This window comes from Anabrus simplex, chromosome 1 (genome assembly GCF_040414725.1).
Source record: "Anabrus simplex isolate iqAnaSimp1 chromosome 1, ASM4041472v1, whole genome shotgun sequence".
Lineage (NCBI taxonomy): Eukaryota > Metazoa > Arthropoda > Insecta > Orthoptera > Tettigoniidae > Anabrus > Anabrus simplex.
The window spans coordinates 1,647,878,694-1,647,901,873 of NC_090265.1; the positions used below are offsets into that span (position 1 = coordinate 1,647,878,694).

At 40.0% G+C, this 23,180-nt stretch overlaps 1 protein-coding gene across 1 annotated transcript in view; it reads right to left on the reverse strand.

The window, feature by feature from the left end:
* Positions 1 to 23,180, reverse strand: part of LOC136881601 (neuroendocrine convertase 1) — a 313,703-nt gene that overhangs the window by 110,367 nt on the left and 180,156 nt on the right. Inside the window, exons 3-4 of the mRNA XM_067154163.2 lie at positions 18,343 to 18,447; positions 2,934 to 3,086 (exon numbers count right to left, since the gene is read on the reverse strand). Coding sequence (XP_067010264.2) covers positions 2,934 to 3,086; positions 18,343 to 18,447 — 258 coding nt within the window. The remainder of the gene's footprint in view (positions 1 to 2,933; positions 3,087 to 18,342; positions 18,448 to 23,180) is intronic.

The window sequence follows — 23,180 nt, forward strand, 5'->3', positions numbered from 1 at the left end:
AATAATGGAGGACTCTATCACTCGCCATGACGTTACCGGTTATCGAAAAAATTTCAAAGATTTCCATCATTCAGCTTCTTTAACCGTACAATCACGGATGTCAAACCTTGCCCGCCGTAAGTGCAGTGCCCGTGCTAAAAGAACCTGTACACGCAGGCGTGAGTTTCTTCCCCTCAGTGGCTTGTATTATCCGCACACTTTATCTTGGTGCATTTACACCCTAGTGCTGAATCGGTCGACCTCGGCGATCTTCGAGATTTGTACTGGCAACTTTTGAAACAAAACTATGAATCGCTTAAGCATCGTTGTGCGACATCTGGCGTATACTTTACGTACTAGTACTGTTGTTGTTTACACAACAAAGCCAAAGTATAGAATTCATGCTAGGAACAAGATTCGCATCGAGAAATGTTTTATAATGTCATATAATGTGTATGTGACATAGTTGTTGGCTTAAGATGATAACGGTTTAGAAATTTCATATCGATCGATCATATTCTCGATTCAATTCTGATTTTTTTCATTCAGTTGGCAGCACTATCGATACCGGGACAGCTCCCTCCTTACACCTCACACCCGTACACAAATGCACCAAGATAAAGTATGCGGATAATATACTAGTGTTCATTAAGATCTCATGGCCTGAAATATTCATTTCAAGGAAATCAGTACATCCCCACAACCACCCAGTACTAGCTTACACTCTCCATATCTCATTGGTCAGATCCATGCTGAAGCATAACACACGGACACGCTAGAAAAGCAAGGGGAGAGAGCGAATAACTAGAGATCTAACAGGAACCAAACTCGCACATAGGGAATAATACTTCCTTCCCCGCCTGCCCACATTCCCCTCTGGCTTGACCTGGAATATGCAGTAGAGAGGGGAATGAAAGAAGCACACGGACTCGTATGTCAATTCATTGGGAGTCGAATTCTCCTATTTCTTTGTAATTCTTTTGTGCGAAGGCTGGTTGAAAGGTTAGCTGTCTCGACCATGACCTTATTGTCCAATGGCATCGCGCCCGATCCTGATTTTCGTCAATTTAGGCCGTATTAAATTACTCTACATTAGTGACTCTGCAAGCGCTGTCAAAAGAAGAACTGATATATTTTTCAGTAATATATGCACGGTTATCACTAAGAACTTAGAAAGGCTATTCGTGTTTCATTTAAAGGCATACTCTTTAAGTGAAATATCATACCATGAAAAAAAATGAAATGTCGTATGGCTTTGAGTGCTGGGATATCCCAGGAGGGGTTCGGCTCGCCAGGTGCAGGTCTTTCTATTTGACTCCCGTAGGCGGCCTGCGCGTCGTGATGAGGATGAAATGACGATGAAGACAACACAGACACCCAGCCGCCGTGCCGTAGGAATTAACCAGTTAAGGTTAAAATCCCCGACCCGGCCGGGAATCGAACCCGGGGCCCTCTGAACCGAAGGCCAGTACGCTGACCGTTCAGCTAACGAGTATCATACCATGATTTGTCTTAGTATAATTAGGGAAAATGGGAGAGAAATTATATGGGATAAAATGACGTATAACAAATAAAAGATAGAGACAATGCTTACACTTACAGGACATGTAAATGAAGAATATTCTTCACAATCCAAAAGAAAATAATAATGATAGGTAAGTTTTAATATATAAAATTTAGATATTCTCATTATAGCATAGTAAAATGTCTTAAATAAAGGGAGTGTATTTTGCAAGAAGAAATTAAATAAATAAAATGAACTCTTCTTGCACACGAAAATAACTGTATTTGTATAAAATGAAAAGTAGGGCATAATAAACAGTGCACTAGTTTTTCACAAAAAAAGAATGAATTGTATAGCCATTCAAATAATTGGAGGAAACTGATCAGGGGAAAACGGAAAGTGAATGGTCCTTCATTGCTTTATTAATAGGGAAGGATTTTCATTTCTTGCCCCTAGATGTCTTCTTAGGTTACCCCAATTTTCTGCGAGTTCTAAGGCCCTCCATACCATTTTCTTGGTATCTACTGTGTCTTCTAGTAAGGCGGTAATGTAAAAGCATTGAAAACTTATAACAGTCGCCGACTACTGAAGCATTTTAACGACTGTATGCAACTCCATTGTTTTAGAAGTTTGGAAAAACTAATTACAAGAGTACGAGAGTCTTTTCCTTCCTTTTCTTTTCACGAACTGCCATGTGGCATAAAAATATTCCTCCTCATTATGACCATTTTGTCCACATTTATAAAGCCATTGAATTTTAATAACTGCTGAGCTTTTTCCCATAGGCTGAGGTGGGAATCGAACTCACCTGTACTCACTTCACCATCCGAGGCTGAGTGGATCCCGTTCCAGCCCCCGTACCAATTTTCAAATTTCGTAGCAGAGCCGGGAATCGAACCCGGCCCCCAGGTATGGCAGCTAATTACGCTAACCACTACACCGCAGAGGCGGACAATAATAATAATAATAATAATAATAATAATAATAATAATAATAATACGGCCTAAGCAGCCGAATGCAGGTATTTTAATTCGACGCCAACTACCTGCCTGCTCGCCAATTTCGACGTTTTTTTATTAATGGTACCTTAACAAAATTAAAAATCGATAGGTGAACGTTATAAAAGCAAGAATTGAGGCAAGATTGGAAAGTTTTGTATATTATCGAAAGCACAATGTTTTTGCAAGGGAGGATGAACGCAGAACCCCATGTATCGAAATCGAGGACCCTATTTTCCTGGCAGATCACCTTTGTAAGCTTACCGAGACTCCTATATCTAACTCTTCTCATCCAGAATTATTTTCCTTTTGTTTATGTTTTGCCAGAGCTTGCAACCGGAATGAAATAAATTTCATTTAGCTACTTTCCCCGTTAGTTGTATAGTTGAGTGTTGGAAGTGTATATTCAAACTGAGGCCATACCATACAAAGCTAAGACAGACACATCTTACCAAGTACCATTCTTCGCTCCATAGTTCGTCGTTGAAAAGTTTGTCGATTCGCGGTGGTACTGCCATATCGTCCCTCTTGAAGCGCCTGACATCTAGCGGCAGAGCTCCGCGCTTCACACGTTGCTTAGCGAACTGCTGCTCTGCCCACACCACCTGCCGGAAAGAAGATATACTACTTCAATGCACACTTCGAGAAATATCCGATAGATGTCCTCATGCCATTTAGTCAAGTGATCGTTTTAAACTAGAACTATCCATGCACTTTGGACACACAAGTTCTAAAAGTTAAAGGAAGAAAAATATTCAATGATAATGATAAATATACACGAATGGAATAGGCTGAGTTACCTACTACTGTTAATAAACTGTTGAAACATGTCCATTACGATTTTAGAATGATACATATATAAGCCGTTTATTGCTAGATTGTCCATTTCAATTCCTAAAAATTAAAAGTAATCATAAAATATTTTTCTATACTCAGCACAATGGTCAGGTGTTTAGTAGTCTCGAAGAAATATTACACAATTAGACAAGAAGTTTGTTATTTTCTATAGAAATTTTAAATTTTGATTTATTTTCGATAATTCTCAGAGTATAGACTCCCTCTGTTGATAGAATAATACTCTGCTAGGTAAACTTTGATTCTCTGACCTTCCCCAGCTTCTAAATGCACTCAACAGATGGCAGAGCGTTTCTAAAATCTTACATGCTGCTAAGTATGTATCCGTCTGTATGACCATTAATACAGCGCAGGGATCTATAGTCTGCCTGGCTTTTGCAGGTGATCTTGCAATCCTAGCGCAATTCGTCGAAACAGCTGAGCAACAGATTGAGGAGTTTCATCATCAGGCAGGCGAATTAGGTTTCATAGTCTCAATTGAAAAACAAAATATAAGACCAATATTAAGGACAGTCCATTTAAGATAAAAACAACACAGGGCGATGTTCAAGAGGTTGAAACTTTTAAATATTTAGGAGAGTAGCTACATATGGATAACCATGAAAAACAGCGTGTGGAGGCAAAATTATTTAAAATGAAGGGAACATGCATGAAGACTCCTGAGATATGGCACAAGAGAGCATTATTGTGCGGAGCTAAGATCCGGCACTACCAGACAGTTGCAAGACAAGAAGTTTTATACTCATCAGAATCACTGAGCTTGAGAAATAAATCTCAAAACGAGGACTGGGGAAACTATAACGAAGGATAGGGAGAAAGATCTTAGGACCCATTACAAAGTCAGAAAAAATGAAGTGCATAACAAGGTGGGCACAGTAGCCGACGTCATCAGGAAAGTGAAATGGCGTATGGCTTTTAACGACGGGAGTGTCCGAGGACATGTTCGGCTCGCCAGGTGCAGGTCTTTTTAGTTGACTCCCGTAGGTGACCTGCGGGTCGTGATGAGGATGAAATGATGATGAAGACGACACATACACCCAGCCCAATGCCAGCGAAATTAACCAATGAAGGTTAAAATTCCCGACCCTGCCGGAGATTGAACCCGGGACCCCTGTGACCAAAGGCCAGAACGCTATCCATTTAGCCATGTAGCCGGATATCAGGAAAAGGACGCTGACTTTCTTCGCTCATGTGTTGCGTATGTCTGAGAGCAGACTGACGAAACGGATCCTAACACAAGTTTGGAATCTCAAAGGTAAACCCAGATGGCACCACGGAGTGGCCGATAATTTTGAGAATGAGCGGGATAAGGGAACAAGATGCCCTAGATAATCCGGCTCCATGGCTAAATGGTTAGCGTGCTGGCCTTTGGTCACTGGGGTCCCGAGACCGATTCCCGGCAGGATCAGGAATTTTAACCATAACTGGTTAATTTCGCTGGCACGGGGGCTGGGTATGTGTGTGTCGTCGTAATCATCATTTCATTCTCATCACAACGTGCTGTCGCCTACGGGCGTCAAATCAGAAGACCTACATCTGGCGAGCCGAACTTGTCCTCCGACACTCCCGACACTAAAAGCCATACGCCATTTCATTGTTTCCCCTAGATAGACGCATACAAATTATCCAGGATTGGAGGAAACCTGAAGATTAGGTCAAACTAGTGAAACGACTTCCCTGGTCAGAGGACGGAAGAAACTCTCATATTAAGAGAATGAAGGAGATGTGGACAAGGATGCATAAACATGGTTCGAAACCTGAATAAACGTGGTCCAATGGGACCGTATTGATCTTTAAAAAACAAGCGCAGGGACACACTTTTGAAACAGTCGGTAGTCTACTTACCCGCACCAGTACTCATCCACATTCAATTGTATGTTGCACTATCTCGTGCAAGAACGTTTGAAAATGTTAATATTCAGATACGGCCGAATGGTTGAAGCACAAATAATTTTGTATGGAAAGAGGTGTTATAAACTACATTACCGGTATTAAATGTTTACAAAGCTATCGAAAAGGGCGGGCAAAATAATATGACTGCGGCGGGCATATCAAGACGAATTTATAAGGAATTCTGTGGAGCAGCACGGGTCAAATAGTACATACAGTATTACACCAAGTTTGAAATGTTCCGTTTATTTTTTTCATTTCCGGCATGTAATTACTACAGTGATTGATATCCTAGAACAGTTTTTTTTTTTTTTGCTAGTTGTTTTACGTCGTACCGACACAGATAGGTCTTACGGCGACGATGGGACAGGAAAGGGCTAGGAGTGGGAAGGAAGCGGCCGTGGCCTTAATTAAGGTACAGCCCCAGCATTTGCCTGGTGTGAAAATGGGAAACCACGGAAAACCATTTTCAGGGCTGCCGACAGTGGGGTTCGAACCTACTATCTCCCGAATACTGGATACTGGCCGCACTTAAGCGACTGCAGCTATCGAGCTCGGTCCTAGAACAGTTTGTTCCGGAATAAAACACCATTCACGAATTTAAAGATGTTAATTTGAGTTTAGTATTCAACATGTCAACTCAGGAATTCTGTGATTTAGTCACCTCTGGCTTGCCACTCTGTATATAGAGACTGACTGTCAGTAGAGACGACAGTGGATTTGTTCACGTTTCTTGTACTGTGTTTCGGTATCAGAAATTTATTTTTTCTAGCCGATAAACATATCTAGCCACCAAAGGCAGATAAACAAGGGTTTAAATTACCTTTACCCAGAGAATATGGTTTTATTTTATCATAGTGAGATTTAAGATAATATCATCAGCTACTTCTATTGTTACTTTCAATTGATCTATGCCAGTGTCATCCTTGGCTTTGACAATATGAAAGTGGCTGAGGTATGAGCGATGCCGGTAAGGTATCCTATGCAGCCAGTTCCTGTTATGAATGATGTAAAAATGTTGCTCACAGGATCGGTTGGCGGGTACATTTCAGTGGGCTTGGTAGACTGGTATGAAAAGCTACTCCAGCTCGATGAGGAAAACAATGGGAAACTGCCCCATTCCTCACTTCCTTAGTATAAATCTTCACTGACGTCCAGGCCATCTACGATAGCTGATAGTGGATTTGCTGAGGTTGAAACAACCTCCGGGCCAAATACTCAACATACAAAGCAAAATAAATACATTATATATGGTGTTAGAATCAGGTCATGTGACTGGACCACTATCTGATATTTCTGATAGTTAGTTGTCTCAAGAAAACTGTTTCAACAATGCTTCAGATTCTTTCAACTCACAAATTGCATCTATTTCATTTGTTATGGAACACGCGGAGAAAGTTTCAAACAGCAAACAAGAGGTAAATTCCTGAATTTTAACAAAGAAACATATAATTGACATGTTCAACAAGAAATAGAAAAGGAGAAAGAAAAATATCCACGAGGAACGAATAAATAAATGTAGCAAATGGTAAACTTTGAAGAACGAGAAATGCTGGGTAAATAAAGCTATAAGTACATGACGAGGGTAAAAAGGGAACCAGCCAGTTAATTGAAAGGCAACTGCGTTCAAAGTTGGCAAATCAAATATCGGAAAACGAACAGTCTAGCAGGCCACGAATTTTATCATCAGAAAAACCTTTTCCCTGTTAACGTCTACCGCTGTCAAATAGCACACTATACGGCCCATCCTTAGATACTTAAAAATCTTAACTTTTGGTTCTCTACGTTCATCTAATTGACTATTTATCTCATAGTTACAATGAAGAATCCGGTGAGAGATATCAGGAACTTCAATATATCAACAGCTGTCCAAAGCCACAAATTGATCATTTTCCTGCTATCACTATAATTTTTATCGCGCCTGCATGCACTTGATTTTAAATAAAATCATAAGAATAGCCCAATGAAACATATTCAGTATTACATATGACCACAGACTGCACATGAATGGGAATGTCACTAGCGACAAATCAAAAATTGACGAAATTCTGTGGGAATGAAATGAAACAAATATTATGATTGCGGAGCTACAAAATAAGTTACAGGAAGTCTATATGAGAAATGTAGGCACTCATTCATCTGCGGAGAATATTTAACCCGTAAATTGTGTGGTGATAGGCGATTTTATCGTGCGGCATATCGGAGAGGAAAAGAAGTCAGTGAAAGTGATGTGTGCTTACCGGGTATTCAAGCGGAACAGCTGAACAGGAAAATAGAGGATGGAAGCGGTAGGAATGAGGAAGTAGTAATTCTCCACGTAGGAACTAATTATTTAAAAGGGCAACGCGCTGAATAAGGTACATAATGGGAGACATTTATCATCTAGTGAACTCGACTAAGAAAAAGTTCCCGAAGGCAAATATTGTAATTAGTGGTATACTAAGGAGACCAGATGTATCATGGAAGAAGATTGGCCGGTTGAACGAAGAGCTTCAGTGGGTGGCCGAAAGTTCCGGATCACTCTTTGTAGACGGCAACAGTTGGATCGACGACAGGGACTTCAGCAGGGATGGACTTCACCTCAACCAGCGAGGAGCGGTGCGACCAGGTGAACTCTTCTCGAGGGTTACCGAGTCGCTTTCCACCCAGTCGAATGACAGCGCAGAACGGGCAGCCGAATGGCGATCCACGACGGGAGCAGATTTGATGCAGCTACAGCGACAACGCGGCCATCAACAGCATATTCTGAGAGGAAGTGGTACCGGGTCGGGTAATTTTCCTAGACTGTTGCAGGAAAACTGCGGAAGTATTCGTAATAAAATGGAAAAATTCGATAACTTAGTTGATTCGAGTGATCCTGGAATAATTGTTGGAACGGAAAGTTGGTATAATATAATAATGTATATAATTCAGAAATATTTCTAACGTTGAAATGTCTAACGTTTAGACGGGATAGATGATCGAAAGGAGGGGTAATTTTAATTTGTGTTGGGTCAGAGCTTGGCAGTACGTTAAAATGGGTTCTCGATGACTGTGAAATAATTGAGGTGGAGGTAAATAATGCACCCTACAGACAAAATATAGTCATTATTAGAGCTTATCGCCCGCCGAAATCAGGTTTAAACACGATCACTCGTCTTACACAATCGACATGTACAAATATAAGCTACGGGAAAAGAACTATAACTGCAGGGGATCTAAACTTACCATCAGTAAACTGGGCTGGGTAAACTACAGAGGAGGGGGGGGGGCTGTCGCAGGAAGCAGTTAACTTATTAGTGTGGAATAATGGCTTTTCCCAGGTCGTTACAAAGGACGTACGTAAATGAGTTCTTCTAGATGTTTTTCTAGTCAGACCGGATGACATAGTTATATCTTGTGACGTAATTCAGTGGATTAGTGACCACAGTGCAGTGGTATTCGATCTCTCTTGATAAACTTGTATTACGAGGCATGTGGGAATTTCTAAGACTATTTGGAGCTATGCGAGGCGAGATTCCGTAGGTTTTCAAACCTATACGAGGTTATTCTATACTATACTGCTAATAATAAGAGTTAGTGTCTGACATTTCTTAGAGGGAGGTCCGTTTACTGCCTGCCGAGGCGAGATAAAGGGAGTGGCTGTGTGGTTGCCATAGAAACGAGTGTGGGGCGACTGCGGTTGCCATGGAGATAAAACTTCAGGGCAGCTCGTCTTGCTGGGAGTTGCCAAACCTGTCACTGATAAGAACCTGGTTGTTTGTATAAGAGTGATCGCAAATGGGACGACACCGCCTGGCCAGGTAATCTACAACAGACCACAGCGGTCAGAATGAAGGAGGGAACAAGTGAGCCGGATGCGAGGGGTAAGAGTATGCAGAAATGAATGCTGGAATGTGGCAACATCGTGAAATGGCACGTGCAGTGCTCCTCCCTCCAACCTTACCTGTCAGACGCCAACTCTTATTATTAGCAGTATAGTTGGTTAAAGAGGGCAAGGGGATGGACGATATTTGGGAGAATTTCAAAACCATTATAAATACGGGACAGAGTAAATTCGTTACCAAAAGATAATTAGGAAGCTTGAACGTACGACTAGGAGAGCATTCAACAGATGAAATAATAATGATGAATGCAAAGCGGAGTATAGAAGTTTGGTGAAGCTTTTGCTAGCAGAAATGAAAGTGGCTGAAGAGAAATATCTTGACACTATCCTAAATGAAAAACGAAATTCCTGGAACCCCTTTTTTTAATATATACGAAGAATGAAGGGAGAGAACAAGTCAATATCTTCTCTTTGTATAGGAGGAGATTTATTAGCGACAACAGATATAGATAAGCGGAAGGATTAAATGAGCACTACGGAAAGGTTTTTAATCCGGCGGCACAGTTATTCCTGGACAATTTTCCGAAAACTAATAATGATTTCCAAATTAAAGCTTCATTATGACGTAAAGGTCTTTCTAAACTGAGAAAAATAAATCTTGTGGGCCAGATTCTATTTCCGGAGAAGCACTTAAACTCGGGGGGTGAAGCGATCCTACCATCTTTAATATATCACTGAACAATATGAAGATTCCGGAAGATTGGAAATAGGTCTTTGTATTTCCTATTCACAAAGGGGGTGACAAGAGCGACTTGAATAACCACAGACCGGTAAGTTTGACGACAATCGTATGCGAAAAAATGGAGCAATTAATAGTATATTATTTGAGGCTAAAATGATATTTTGGGGCAGCATGGTTTTAGGGACGGCTTCTCCTGCGAAATCCAGCTCTGTTCCGTATGTCAAGATATATCGGATAAGCTCGACAATGGGTCAAGGAATGACGCAATAGTAATTGAATTTGCTAAGGCATTCGATCTTGTGCCGCATGACATCCTCCTTAACAAGTTAGCGCGTACGGACAATGACATCAGAAATGTGAAATGGATACGAGAACTCCTCAGCGGAGGAACTCAGAGGGTGTATGTGGGAGAAACGCTATCCTGTCCAATAAACGTTACGTCTGGTGTGGCTCAGGGTAACGTTATTGGGCCAATTCCTTTCATACTTTTCGTGAATGATTTGTCTAATTCGATGAAATCGGAAGTGCGTCTCTTTGCTGATGATTGCGTCATATACAGCGAGATAAAAACGAAGGATTTGTATACGATTGAAATATGGGCACGTAAAAATTGAATGAATATCCACAGCGGAAATAAGCAAGAAATTGTGTTTCAGTAAAAAACAAACGACAGGAAAGAGGGATTACGAACTTGGAGGGGAAAGTGTTGTTGAAGTTGATAGTTTTAAGTACTTAGGTGTTACTATTAGAAAAGACTTAAACTCGTCAGAGCAAGTGGAAAATGTAGTTAAGAAATCCTGGAAATCGTTATATTTTAGGCTATTATGCAGAATCTTAAGGGAGCTAATTCTGGTGCCAAAAGTAAAGCTTTTAAATGTTTGGTAAAACCGACTCTCGAATATGGATCAGCATGCTGGGATCCGTATAGGGTACGTTTATATTTCCTAGAAAAGGTTAAAAGGAGAGCGATGTGTTTCGTAACCGGGAGTAGGAGGAATACCAATAATTGGGAAAGCCTTGAATTTAGAAGAACTAGAGCTTGCCTGTATGGTCTCTATCAGAGCCATACGGGAAAGACTGCTTGGAGTAGTATTAGGAGTAGGCTGGAACCGCCCTCTTACTGATCGAGAAATGATCACAAGTATAAAATTAGGGCCAGAAACTAGCATACGGATGTGGACAAGTTTTCCTTCGTAAACAGGACCAGAAGGGATTGGAAAAATTTACCTGCAGCAGTATTTGATACATTCCCTTCCGGTATCAAGTTTTTTCGTGTGTTTTTTCTAGCCGAGTGCAGCCCTTGTAAGGCAGACCCTCCGATGAGGGTGGGCGGCATCTGCCATGTGTAGGTAACTGCGTTTTATTGTGGTGGAGGAAAGTGTTATGTTTGGTGTGTGAGTTGCAGGAATGTTGGGGACAGCACAAACACCCAGTTCCGGGGCCATTGGAATTAACCAATGAAGGTTAAAATCCCCTACCCGGCCGGGAATCGAACCCGGGACCCTCTGAACCGAAGACCAGTACGCTGACCATTCAGCCAACGAATCGGATGGTATCAAGTCATTTAAAAAGATCATTAGCGCAAGAGTAAGGAGAAAAGTAAAAGTTGAAAATTACGGACAGTGAATTTGTGATTTTTGCTGCTTGATTTAGGATGTTAAACTAGTAGTATTTCTTAGTATTCTCTTTTCAGGGAATTGTTTGTTGTACTCATGTTTCTGTAGATGTTGTTGTTGTGTAATTACCAATGTTTTTAACTTTACTTTATTATCACTTGTAATATTAAGTTAGTATTAAGCTCAACCTATAGTACAGTAAGCCGTAATGGATATACTTAAGAATGTTAACACAGTGATACTACTTGTAACGTTTTTCTTTAAATGGAGTTGCCTGTTGTACTTTTGTTGTTGTACTCTTGCTTTGTGTTGTTGTTGTTGTTGAGTAATTATGTTTTAACTTTACCTTATTATGACACTACTGTAAGTGACAATTACACTGGGATTTTTCCGAATTGCGATGTGTTTCTTAATAATAATAACTTAACAGGCCTTAATAATGTTATTCTGGTGAAGCCGACAACAGACATATTGAGAGACTGAGGTTAAAGAGATTAAATCCAACTAAATGTTATATTTCCATAGACTCATGTTATGGGCTTTACGTCGCATCGACACAGATAGGTCTTATGTCGACGATGGGATAGGGAAGGCCTAGGAGTTGGTAGGAAGCGGCCGAGGCCTTAATTAAGGTACAGCCCCAGCATTTGCCTGGTGTGAAAATGGGAAACCACGGAAAACCATTTTCAGGGCTGCCGATAGTGGGATTCGAACCTACTATCTCCCGGATGCAAGCTCACAGCCGCGCGCCTCTACGCGCACGGCCAACTCGCCCGGTATTTCCATAGATAATGTATTTAATTTGTCTTATGTTAATGCACATTTGTTATTATCACTTATGTAGTTGTCGTGCTCTCTGACTAAATGGTTAGCAGGCTGCTCTTTAGTCAGGTGTGCCGGATTAGATTCCCGGCTGGATCTGGAATTTTTAACTTATAAAGCGTCAACTCGAAAGACCTGCAGTATGTCTCTCAATCAATCAATCAATCAATCAATCAATCAATCAATCAATCAATCAATCAATCAATCAATCAATCAATCAATCAATCAATCCTGATCTGAATTTAGGGTAGTAGCCCAGGTGGCAGATTCCCTATCTGTTGCTTTCCTAGCCTTTTCCTAAATGATTTCAAAGAAATTGGAAATTTATTGAACATCTCCCTTGGTAAGTTATTCCAATCCCTAATTCCCCTTCCTATAAACGAATATTTGCCCCAATTTGTTCTCTTGAATTCCAACTTTATCTTCATATTTTGATCCTTCCTACTTTAACAGATACCACTCAAATTTAACCGTATACTAATGCCATTCCATTCCATCTCTCCGCTGAGAGCTCGGAACATACCGCTTAGTCGAGCAGCTCGTCTTCTTTCTCCCAAGTCTTCCCAGCCCAAACATTGCAACATTTTTGTAATGCTACTCTTTTGTCGGAAATCACCCAGAACAAGCTGCTTTTCTCTGGATTTTTTCCATGTCTTGAATCAAGTAATCCTGGTTAGGGTCCCATACACTGGAACCATACTCTAGTTTGGGTCTTACCAGAGACTTATATGCCCTCTCCTTTACATCCTTACTACAACCCCTAAACACCCTCATAACCATGTACGGGGTTCTGAACCCTTTATTTACAATCCCATTTATGTGATTACCCCAATTAAGGTCTTTCCTTATATTATACTAACACCTAGGTAGGCCTACTTACAGTGATCCTCATAAGGAAGTTTCACCCCATCAACGCAGTAATTAAAAGTGAGAGGACTTTTCCTATTTATGAAACTCACAACCTGACTTTTAACCCCGTTTATCATCATACCATTGCCTGCTGTCCATGTCAGAACATTATCGAGGTCATTTTGCAGTTGCTCACATTCTTGTCCGGAGGCCACATGCTATTTATTAGTTATAATATTAATACAAAAACATCTATACTAGTAGTGAAAACGAAATGGCCGGACCGTGTGGCTCAGTAGTTTGATGCGCTGGCCTTCTGACCCTAATATGACAAGTTCTATCCTGGCTCATTCCGCTGGTATTTGAAGGTGCTCAAATACGCCAGCCTAGTGTCGGTACAGTAGATTAACTGCCACATGAAAGAACTCCTGAGGGACAAAATTCCAGCAACTTGGCGTCTCTGGAAAACGTCAGTCGTAGTTAGTCGCACGGCAGCTACTGTGGTTAGTCGGACATAAAACCAATAACTGCAAAACTGAGATAGTGTCCGTTTATTTGTTTGTTTGTTTGTTTGCTTCCTTGCTTGTTTGCTTGCTTGTTCCCAATAGGCTCAAAAAATACTTGCCCAAATGAGATAAATTTTGATAAGAACATAGCCTAAAATACCGAGTCACTCAAGGGATACATTTGTTTTTGATAAATTTCACCGTTTTGAACAAGTGGGGGATTTTAGAAGGGTATATCCGAAATTTGGGCAATTTTTCCTTCCATCAACAAAAATTACGGACAAACGGTTGGCCCTATCGAAAAAAGAAATACATCGTCTGACTTTGAAACTAAATGTTCTACAAGAAACGTCATATGCATTTTCTTCGTAATTCTGACCGTTTACGAGAAAATTATCCGTTTTATTTCTCACTGTCTCACGGCGAAATAACTAACATAACGGGAAATGGTTGCCCCTGTCAGAAAATAAAGTTCACCGTGTGGCCTTGAAATTACATTTTCTATATTAAACGTCATATGCAGTTTGTTTGTCTTTAATTTCTAGAAAAGTCAGTTTTCTTGTGTTTTTCACTATGGTTGCCTTCGCTAATGAACAGGCTACTCATTTCGCACGTGATTAGGAGTCACGTGAAGCCATGTTCGTCATTATTCGTGTAATGTCGTAGTTCGTTTGTTAAAAGGCCAGATGAAGAATGAGCGCGCAATTCTACGGAAAGCGTTTCGGGGTTACAGTTTTATTGTTGAGAGTGCAAAGCGTTACTGCTGTGGGCTGTAGTCTACTTATTAATCCATTTTCATTATGATCGTTATCGTATTATATTTATATTCCGTGTTTCTTTTTGATATTGTGTACATAGTTTTAGGATTCATATTTAGTGTATTTATAATTCACATTTCATTTTGAGTCATTAACCATTTTAATCATTGCTCATGAATCCGTACGAAGAACGGGTACTTTACCTATTATTATAAATATTATTATTTAGTTCCTTAGTTAAACGCTAAATAGCAAACATAAATATGCCTATATGTCTTGCTACTTGGCTCAACTTAGTGGCCGGGTCAGGGATTGAATTTTTTCTGGTTGATACCACTAGCTCGGCTGCCATAGATCGCCTCACTCACTCATCCCTTCAAGGAGACAATTGAGGGGCTTCCAGAGGGCTAGCAGTTCCAAGAACGCATGAGTACGTGTGGTTTTGTAAAGTTTTGTAAAACCGTTGATAAAACTTTTCATATGACATGTTCTATTTCGTAAAATTAATTTTACGAAACGAACCAATCACCGAAGCTGACATCACGATGATGCTGGCGCTACGTCGTGAGAAGATGGTGAAGCTCGATTATAAACAAACACTTCTTTCTAAAATGGCAGGATCCGGGTGGACTAAGGAAGTTGTTAGCGTTTTACTGGACGAATACCAGAAATATCCTTGTTTGCATGAAATTAAAACGCCACATTACCACAACACAAATGCAAGAAGAGAGGCAGAAAACTCAATCGCCTCATTCCTATATGAATGCTGGTCTTCTAACCTCAAGTAAATTTCGACCAAGGACAGCAATCCTCTACCTTCTTCTCTTCTTTTGATCCAATCCCGAGTCCAGCATTTCCTGACATTTCTTTTCTTCATTTTTACCACTGTACAACATATAATTGCAGCTAAAGCAGCAAGTTTTGCTTTGTTTGTTAGAGCCATACTCTCAAAAGCAATGTAAGATGAACAGCTGTTTCTTGATTAGAAAGTGTATCGATTGATGACAGCACATACACGTCTTAGTTCAGAAGTGAGTTCATAGATGGCCATCCTGGTGCTTCCACGGATTTTATAAAATAATTTTACCATGAGCAACACAACTTGCTTTCACCAAATTTTTATAAAATTAATTGTACAACAAATTTTACGAAACATTTTACCGTGAGCAATAGGCATTAGGCTAGTAGTAAGCTCAAAATATAGTAATGTAAGCCGTAGAATTAAGCACTGGAAATACTTAAGTTGTATGTGAAATTGTGTATGACGATGCTGGATTTAGAATGTTAAAATACTCTTTCTTGTAATATATATATTTCTAGGGAATTGCTTGTTGTACTTTTGTTTTGTTGTTGTTGTTGTAGTGTAACATTTTGAAATACTTAAGGTTCGTGTGAATTTGTATATGCCGGTGTTGTAATGTTAAGCTAGTAGAACGCTGAACCTCTAGTATGGTAAGCCGTAGTGTTAAGCACTGGAAATACTTAAGTTGTATGTGAATTTGTGTATGAAGATGCTGGATTTAGAATATTAATCTAGTATTTCTTGTAATATTTTCTTCCATGGAATTGCTTGTTGTACTCTTGTTGTTGTAGTTGTTGTTTTGTTGCTGTGTAATTATATTTTAACTTTATTTCAGTATCACACTACTGTAAGAGATCATTACCACTGGGATATTTCTCAATTGCGATGTATTTGTTAATAATAACAAAATATGGACTCTGGATGCCATTTAAGTCAATGTTAAGCCCTCATCGGCATATGGGGTGAGAATAAAATGTCTAAAACATGACAATTATGGATGTATGAATATATGTTCCAGCTTACCTCTCAACCGAACATGGTAAAAATATGATTTACAGATACTATGTGGAAAAAATATCGTTGGGGCAAGATACTCCTAGCACCCATATGGGAGGAGCTGAAATGAAAAAATATTCGAAAACGACCAGTATTTGCGTCCAATCCATTCCTTTCGGGGTCGCTAAGGTCAACTGTGACAATCTGGATGTCTTTTAAGACATGGTTCATCTCCAGTTGGTATGGAGGGTGGGAAGGGGTGAAAAAAAAAAAAGGAAATGACCAAAGTCACCGAGATCATGGATGTGTGTGTGTTCGTTTGTTCCAGCATTGCTCTCAACCAAACTTGGTACACATATGACTAACTATCTGTAAAATGTGTTGTGGGGGTAAGATCCCGCTAGTGCCGGTAGGGGAGGGATTGATATGTAGAAATAAATGAAAACGACTGATATTAGTGTCGAACCCATAGCTTTCGAGGTTGCCGATATGAATTGTGACACTTTGGATGCCGTTTACGTCCAAGTTCACCCTCCATAGGCATGGGGTTGAGAAGGGGTGAGCAAGAATATGTCCAAAATGACCGATATTTGTGTTGAGCCCACTGTTTTCGGGGTCCTTAGCCTGATTGGCGACAGTCTCAGTGACAGTTACAACATATCGATTGCGATAGGCATAAGTACATACAGTTATAACTTATTCGTATTTTTATTATTTGTTTGAAAGAGTCAGCTACTTCCCTGACAATCTGGGCTGCCACAAGGAAATAGTTTAACGCAAAATTATAATATTAAGTTAAAAATAAACACATAATTCCAAATTTGCAAAAGGGTTCATAAACTATCAGTCAACGTCACAATAAAGAAATCTAAAAAGAACTTCAAACAGTTAAAACAAACCCTAAAATTAAATATTCAAAGAAATTTCCCAAGCAGAGACAGGAACTACAGTTAGTAAAAATAAAACAACACAATAATAATGATAATGATAATAATAATAATAATATTAATAATAATAATAATAATAATAATAATAATAATAATAATAATAATAATGTCCGACTCGTTGGCTGAATGGTCAGCGTACTGGCCTTCGGTTCAGAGGGTCCCGGGTGCGATTCCCGACCGGGTCGGGGATTTTAACCTTCATTGGTTAATTCCAATGGCCCTGGAACTGGGTGTTTGTGCTGTCCCCAACATCCCTGCAACTCACACACCACACATAACACTATCCCCCACCACAATAACACGCAGTTACCTATGCATGGCAGATGCCGCCCACACTCATTGGAGGATCTGCCCTACAAGGACCGCACTCGGCTAGAAATAGCCACACGAAATAATAATAATAATAATAATAATAATAATAATAATAATAATAATAATAATAATAATAATAATAATAATAATAATAATAATAATAATAATAATAATAACGATCTTCCTGGCTTTATCCAGTTTATTAGGATCGACACTGATGTGTATTTGCCCTAGTTTCACGACCAGATACCCTTCCTAACGCCAAACATCTGTAAGAGAACGTATTCACTATTGTGTGTTTCTGTGGTGGTTGGTAATATGGTGTGTTGAATTAGATTAAGAGAAGTACCTCAATATGAGCTCAAACATCCAGCTCCGAGCTACAAGAATTAACCATACACAGCACTCTGAACTAATGGCTAATACGCTGGACATTCAGAAAAGGAATCGAAAAATAAGAAGAAGAATGTGAGGCGAATGGAAGAGGACAGGTTACCTAAGAGAATATTGGATTTACTCTTGGCGCGTAAGAGAAATAGAGTGAGACCAACACGACAGACTACGATGCTTAGACTCAATTTCAAATGTTTTAAAGGTAAGAGGTAAATGAAATGTCGTATGGCTTTTAGTGCCGGGATATCCCAGGACGGGTTCGGCTCGCCAGGTGCAGGTCTTTCTATTTGACTCCCGTAGGCGACCTGCGCGTCATGATGAGGATGAAATGATGATGAGACAACACATACACCCAGGCCCCGTGCCGTTAGAATTAACCAATTAAGGTTAAAATCCCCGACCCCGCCGGGAATCGAACCCGGAACCCTCTGAACCGAAGGCCAGTACGCTGACCATTCAGCCAACGAGTCGGACAAGGTAAGAGGTAAACATATACAACTAAACGAGGATGAACTTGTGCAATAATAATGGTAAGAATAATAATAATAAGAAGAAATTTACTAATTACCCTTGCGTCTGATACGAGGCGCTGCGTCAGTCTGTGATGTGCCCTCTTGTGGACTCGGGGATGGTCACTCTTGACCATCAAGTACGTATCGGGGAAGCCCATAACCTAAAAGAAAAGAAAACATCATGTCTTTAATTCCGTTCAGCGCACATCAACCCATGTGTCCAGCAATCCTGTAACTTAGAAGTATCATATCTCAACAGTAAAGTCAAAGTTAACTGCCCCCTCCAAAATGAAAATTTATGAGTCACTTTACGCGAATTAACCAAGATGCCATCATATATGATACATTTAGTCTCTATTCTTAAATAATGAATGTATGAACAGAGGGATCGTAAGTGGTCTAATAATGACAAGCCTTCTGGCCATTGCAAATAATTTAGCATTGGGTTCAACAGAAAGAAGCAGTACTGGATATTTAAAATAAAGTTACACATTTTATGAATGGACATCAGAGCCTCCGTGGCTCAGGCGGTGGCGTGCCGGCCTCTCGTCGCTGGGTTCCGTGGTTCAAATTCCGGTCACTCCATGTGAGATTTGTGCTGAACAAAGCGGAGGCAGGTCAGGTTTTTCTCTGGGTACCCCGGTTTTCCCTGTCCTTATTAATCCCAGCAACACTCTCCAATATCATTTCAAAATATCTGTTAGTTATTAATCATTGCCCCAGAAGAGTGCGACAGGCTTCGGCAACCGATACATTTCCTATCCTCGCCTCTAGATGGGGGATTCATCCATTCCATCCCCGACCGGATTGAATGAAAAGCTGTGGATTTTCATTTTCATGAATGGACATCGTTTCACCAAAGCTATTTCAAATCCAGTGTGAGTGCACAAATTGAAATAAAAATTCATGACTTAACTGTTTAGAAATATCGGACGCAGAGATGAATGGGAAGAGTCTGTTACTATTCAGATTTAGGTGACGAATATGCAAGCTCACTCACTCGTTTAAAAAAAATATCTTGAATGATCCCTAAATTATTAACCTAATCAAAGCCAAGCAGAACAAGGTAAATAAATAAATAAATGAAATAAATATACTGATGTTTTCATAACCCGAGATTCATAAACATTCAGTGCTGGATTTAAAAACGATCCTGTTGGACCCTGGACCAAGAGTCAGATTTTAGGGTCTAAAAATTTGCCAAAACCTAATTATTTATTACATCATAACTAGGGCCCTGATTTTAGGTTTTAACCTATTTCTTCCTGGCTAAAATTTAACATATTTCTAAATATATATTAGTTTCACATATCCTGAAGCAGAGTATGTGAATTTTCAACTTAAAAATACCGCAGGCTAATTGGCTCAGACGGTTGAGGCGCTGGCCATCTGACTCCAACTTGGCAGGCTCGAATCTGCCCAGTCCGATGGTAGGTTATTTGAAGGTGCTGAAATGCGTCAGTCTCGTGTTGATAGATTTACTGGCACGTAAAATAGCTACTGCGGGACTAAATTCCGGCACCTCGGTGTCTCCGATAACCGCAAAAGTAGTTACTGGGACCTAAAATCAATAACATAATCATCATTATTGTTTGAAGTTTCTGCCTTAATTTTAGATGTAACGAAACACCGTAAAAAATTAAAATTGATCAAATGTATAATTTTGAACTCTTTTGTTTCATACATTTTAATCGTACAAGGAATAATATCGGAGATATATCCGAGTACTGTTATATCTGACTCCATGGCTCCACTGGAGTAGTGTTGGCTACTGAGTGCATGATTCGAAGCAGTGTATCGATTCATTCAAAGTTTCGGAGTGAATCGATTCACAGGAACGGCGAGCTCACGGCACATGATTCAGCTTACTCACGGCGGACAGTGCTGAGTGGCGCACTCACGGCTCACTAGCCGGACACTGGACATTGGCGGGGAGCCGAGCTTCCGCTGCAGCGAGACACAGTGAATCATGGGCATCATGGCACACTAAAAGAATCGTGCGCAATCACGGCTCATTGAGACACAAGACACACATGGCTCTTATCAGCACACTGGACACTGGCGGGGAGTCGACCTTCCGTTGCAGCGAGACATACAATGAGATAGTGGGTTCGAATCCCACTGTCGGCAGCCCTGAAGATGGTTTTCCGTGGTTTTCCATTTAAACACCAGGCAAATGCTGGGGTTGTACCTTACTTAAGGCTACGGCCGCTTCCTTCCAACTCCTAGGCCTTTCCTATACATCGTCGCCAGAAGACCTTTCTGTGGCGGTGCGACGTAAAGCCGCTAGCAATTAGTATTTTTATAACTAGTTGACGTTCGACAATTAATTAAACTCAGCTCCCTAGCCTCCCCGTCTGGCTGAGTGGCTGAGACGGTTGACACTGGCCTTCTGAACCCAACTTGCCAGGTTCGATTCTGGCTCAGTCCGGTGGTATTTGAAGGTGTTCAGCCTCGTATAGGTAGATTTACTGGCACGTAAAAGAGCTAATGCGAGACTAAATTCCGGCACCTCGGCGTCTCCAAAACCCATAAAAGTTGTTAGTAGGACGTTAAGCCAATAACATTATTATCTAGCCTACCCTATGTCTATGAGTCATGCTCATGACCACTCGAAATTGTCTGTTTTATATTCGGAAGAACCGCTCGGTATTCTCTCAGTTCGTATCTCGCGTCATAGCACAATACTTCAATAATCGAATCACGAAATCGGCGGTGTACGTGGACAGTGAGTAAGTGAGCCGACTGATGCAACAGCTTAAATAAAAAGATGTTTAATCAGAAAATCAGTGGTCTACTGTACATCTCATGTAGCCTATACAAAAAATCCTCTGCTGATAGAAAGAGATGACCGAGCTAGTTGGCCGTGCGTTTAGGTTCGCGTAGCTATGAGCTTGCATTCGGGGGATGGCGGGTTCGAATCCTACCTTCAGTAGCCGTTAAGATGGTTTTCCGTGCTTTCCATTCTCACACCAGGCACATGCTGGTGCAGTATCTCAATTAAGGCCACGGCCGCTTCCTTCCCACTTCTAGCCCTTTCCTATCCCTTCGTAGCCATAAGACCTATCCGTGTCGGTGCAACGTAAAGCAACTTATTTGATTTATATGTAATATGTGGGCTACTTATTGTGGACAAAGGTATGTTTACATCGAATATATATGAGTTGTGACTTTCAGAGAATTGTGGGGAGCCATTAGGTAGTGTGTAAAATTTGAGTTACGTCAGTAATGATTATTATTATTATTATTATTATTATTATTATTATTATTATTATTATTATTATTATTATTATTAACTACGGAAGTTTTGTGCTGGAATATAATAAGCAAGTATAGTACTGAATCGGAAAGTTAGATCACGCATAGGAAAACAGTTAGTAGAATGAAAACCAGGCAGCAGCAAGCATTGAATGTTGTTGCTGCTGTCTTATCAGTACACACTATACAGATGCAATAAGATCGTTGACTCTAATGAGCCATGAATCGGCTCACTGTATCGATTCAGTAACGTGAACGGAATCAAATGAATCGATTTATTAAAATGAATCTAATATCCCATCACTAGACTGGAGCAGTAGATGAGCTCAAATGAGGCTCTAGTAGCTTGAATATCGCCTCACCACGGCCGGTCCCCTTATTCTTCAGATGCTCTGGATAAGTCATTTGACGTTCGGTGTTGATGATTTTGAACACTTTAGAAATCTAACAACCGTTCTATCCTCCAAAATTAATCTTCGATGAAATATTTCCTAAATAAAACTCTTTTTGCAATTGTTTCCACCACAATTATTTCAATTGTCCGTTATTTTATTCCACAGCATAACTGTAGAACTTACAAACTACTGCAATCAATGACAAGGCTTTTTGTGATAGATATTATTCTGTATAGAGTAATAAATAAGTTGCAGGATTGTGACTAACTGCAAAAGGACTTATACGGTGTTACAGTATGTGATACGAGACAGCAGACAATGGTATGGTGGTAAACGGGGTAAAAATTTAGGTTATGAGCCTCACCAAGAGGAAAAGTAATCTGTTTTAATTACAGTGTTAATGGAGTGGAAGCAGCTCGTGGCGATTACTTAAATTACCTACATGTTAATATAATACAGATCTACGATGCGGTGATCACATTAACGGGATTCCAAATAAAGATTACAGATCACTTCGTATGGTTAAGAGGGTATTTATGTGTTTAGGGTTTGTAGTAAAGATATGAAGGTGAGAGGGTATACGTCACTGGTAAGTGCCTAATTAAGGTATCGTTCTAGTGTATGGAACCCTAACCAGGATTATTAATTCGAGAATTCAAAAAATATTTTCGGCAAAAGAGTAGTGTTATAAATATGTTGCCATCTTTAGACTGGGAAAACTCTGGTATAAGGAAACGAGCTGTGTGACTAAGCGATATGTTCCGGGCAGTTAGCAGAGAGATGGCTTTGAATTATATTAGTTGATGAATAAGACTGACTGGAGTTTTTAAAATTAGGAAGACAATTGATGAAGAATCTGCCAACTTGGTGACAGCCCTAAATGCTGGTTTGTGAGGACTGATTGATTGATTGATTGATTGATTGATTGATTGATTAATTGATTGATTGATTGATTGATTGATTGATTGATTGATTGATTGATTGATTGATTGATTGATTGATTGATTGATTGATTGATTGATTGATTGATTGATTGATTGATTGATTGATTGATTGATAATTTTCAGACGCTTCCGACAAGCCTTTTGACGCTTGGTATTTGTGGTGATCCGTGGAAATTCTAAGAATCCGCTCTTTCATTAGAAATACGACTTCGATAATAATTATGAAGCAATTTTCTGACCGTATGTCGGCAAAATTAACCAAAGAAGTAATTTTTGTACACTTCTTCCCAGCACATT